This window comes from Crassostrea angulata, chromosome 4 (genome assembly GCF_025612915.1).
Source record: "Crassostrea angulata isolate pt1a10 chromosome 4, ASM2561291v2, whole genome shotgun sequence".
In the NCBI taxonomy this organism is placed as follows: Eukaryota; Metazoa; Mollusca; class Bivalvia; order Ostreida; family Ostreidae; genus Magallana; species Magallana angulata.
Genome location: NC_069114.1, coordinates 39,257,399 through 39,260,253, shown reverse-complemented (window position 1 = coordinate 39,260,253; position 2,855 = coordinate 39,257,399). Strand labels below are relative to the sequence as shown.

Here is a 2,855-nt window from a genome sequence, read left to right as displayed (position 1 = left end):
ATCTCAAGGCGTTTGTTTTAAATATAAACTTTACACTTTAATTGTTAATTAGACACAGGACAATAACTTAACATGGAACAAGTCACGTTTGATTTGCCTTGGATGATAGGTAACTTAATTACGTGTAGGCGAAAAGGAAAATCTAGAACGTTTGTTAACGGATATTTTGATAAAATGTACTTTTCAATACGTTTGAAATTTAATATATTAAGTAAATATAATTATAAGTGTTCAAATAGTTTTGAATTAAGGTACGGTGTATGTGACATAAATTAGTATTATTTTATTTGAAAAGGACGCACAGTTATAAATAAATTGACGGGTATTCTTAAGCCCCTAGTCGACTAATATCTCCGAGTTAAATATTGTCTTCGATGCATGAGATGCAAAATCTAAATATGAAAATGTAAAAAAAAAAATTCGTTAAAGACATGATCAATGGTACATAGGAAACATCTTTTTTCCACAATCTCTCCAATTTGGGCAACAAGTATGGAGGCAGCCTAATTTACATGTATTTACAATGTTAACATGCAAATGAGCAGATTTGATAATCTAATTAGATTGATGATTATTCACAAAATTGGATGCATGCTTCTAAAACAATTTATTTAAAACTGCCATATAGATGATAAATAAATTAGTCAGTCTGTTTACGCGTAGTATTGAACTTTCTTCACTTTTCCTGTGTATAACTCTGTTACCAAAATATTGTCGTTGTTGTCCACACATAAATTCGATAGACTGCGTAAACCGCGATTGCTAACGAAGCGGAGGAACGTTCCGTTCTGATCAAGGATGTGGATACAGCTGTTGTTGTCGTCTATCGTTAGGATTTTACATTGGCTGTCTGTAGCGATTCCAGCAAAAGAAAACGATTTTTTGGTAGCAGATTCAGGACCAGAATAAGTAAATCGATGTTTACCAGCCTGATTGACCCCACTATTTCGCTTCTGAAACTCACGCAGATATCTAAATTCCTGTTTTCACAGACGTAACCCGTTTCACCCCTTTCACCAAAATAATAACTTTGCTTTGCTGCAAAGCCAGAATAACGCACAACTCTTAATCCACCTTGACTAAGCATACTACATGTATTACCACTATACATGACGACCAGGAGATCCCCGGAGGTGGTAACACATACGCCACTTGGTTCCCATCTGCGTAATCTAATTGCTCTATGTGTATAGTTATCCTCTGCAACGTTCACAGTTTTGTTTTCGTCAACGGTATAAACTAGAATTCCATTCTTTTTCACTGCTATGTCAAATGGCTTCTTCTTCGATTGAGTTGTGATTGAATTTAATAGTTCTCCTTGAATGTTATAGAGTGTTATGATGTTGTCATCATCACCACACGTCCAAACTTCGTTATCATTTAGATAGGCCACACTTCTTAATTCTTCATACTCTGTGACAAAAGCTGTGACGACCTTGGGTATATCCAGCATTGGTTTGTCGGTGAGGGTAGAAGACTCGGCTCCCGGGATCTGCACGTTGTAGCTACATTCTTTAGTAGCAAAGGATACTGCTGACAGAGAACCAAACTGTTTTAAAAATTGATCTCTGTCTATTTTCAGGGGTGTGAAGTTTGGTAAGGAAATATTGATATTAGGAAGCAATCTTCGAAATTCAGCATTCCTGGATTCATACTCAGTGACATGACATATATCTTTAGATGCTTGTAACTTCTTTAGATCAGCAATGGACTGTCTGATTTCAGTTATGGTGACTGCGATTTCGTCTTCATGTTTGTTTAAGACAGTCTGGTGTCGGTTTACCATTTCTTCAATATCAGACTTCAGTTTCATGATTGCGTTTTCTATTTCTTTGTGCCACTCTTCTCCCTGCTTATCAAAATCCGTTGTCAACGTCTGGGAGTTTTTACTCAGATCAGCTCTGTGAACTGGAATTTTGGATGCAATCTCCTGATATTTGGGAAAAATAGACTCCTCTAATTCTTGTAAATCATTATGTAGAACTTCTTTCTTACTTTCAAAATACTTCAGAATGTCCACAATGTCATGATTTTTATGTTCTTTTGAAGAAATACATTGCGCACAGATTGAAGTGTTACATTGTTCACAATAAAGTTCACATCGCATGGCTTCGTGTTTTACACACTTAGGATAATTCAAAGTGGCCAAGCATTGTTTAAGTGAAATAACTTTGTGGGCTTTGGAAGAGTCAGATACATGTATCTCTATACAATCTTTACACAGATTGATATCACAAACTTCACAGAACATGGTAGCCACAGACGATGTACACAAAGTACAGTGCACAGCCTCCTGGGCACTGCAATTGGGGTCCATAATTAGGAAGCCTTTTTGAAATCTAGATGAAATTATATTAAAGAGTAACTAAGAGCATTAATCGTAATTATTACTGGATTAATTATTTTTAATGCATCACTCATATACCTGTATTATATTCAAGATTTAAAGATTTCACTTATCATATATTTAATAAATGTGGTTAGTAATTTGTGGAACTTACTTTTTGAAGTCACAGCTGATGAATCAAGTATCAAGCTTTGCAAATGAACATTGCGTGTTCCAATTGATTTCCTGTTCTGCTTCAGGTCCGTTGCTACCTTGTAGGATCATGTGATACAATTTGAGTATGGGGTGCAAGCCTGTAGTTTAACATGACTATAGATACAAGGGTGCAGAATTTAAATCCAAATCAGCAATTGCGCAAGGTGATAAAATGGTTAACCAGAAACGCATTTGTTTTAATCATATTCATTAATCAATGATTCAAAATAACTCCTCTTTTAAGAAAACCCATTCAACATTGTTACCTCCTATCGAATCGATTGCATAATCTCACACAATGTGATCTGTACAC

The 2,855-nt window shown here is 35.4% G+C and overlaps 1 protein-coding gene across 1 annotated transcript; it reads right to left on the bottom strand.

The window, feature by feature from the left end:
• Window positions 1–2,632, bottom strand: LOC128181528 (E3 ubiquitin-protein ligase TRIM36-like). Its single transcript, XM_052849957.1, has 2 exons — window positions 2,502–2,632; window positions 1–2,339 (listed from the first exon to the last, which is right to left on the bottom strand). Exon 2 carries the CDS (start codon window positions 2,315–2,317, stop codon window positions 830–832), a length of 1,488 nt encoding a protein of 495 aa, XP_052705917.1. The 5' UTR covers window positions 2,318–2,339; window positions 2,502–2,632; the 3' UTR covers window positions 1–829.
• Window positions 2,633–2,855: the final 223 nt, after the last annotated feature.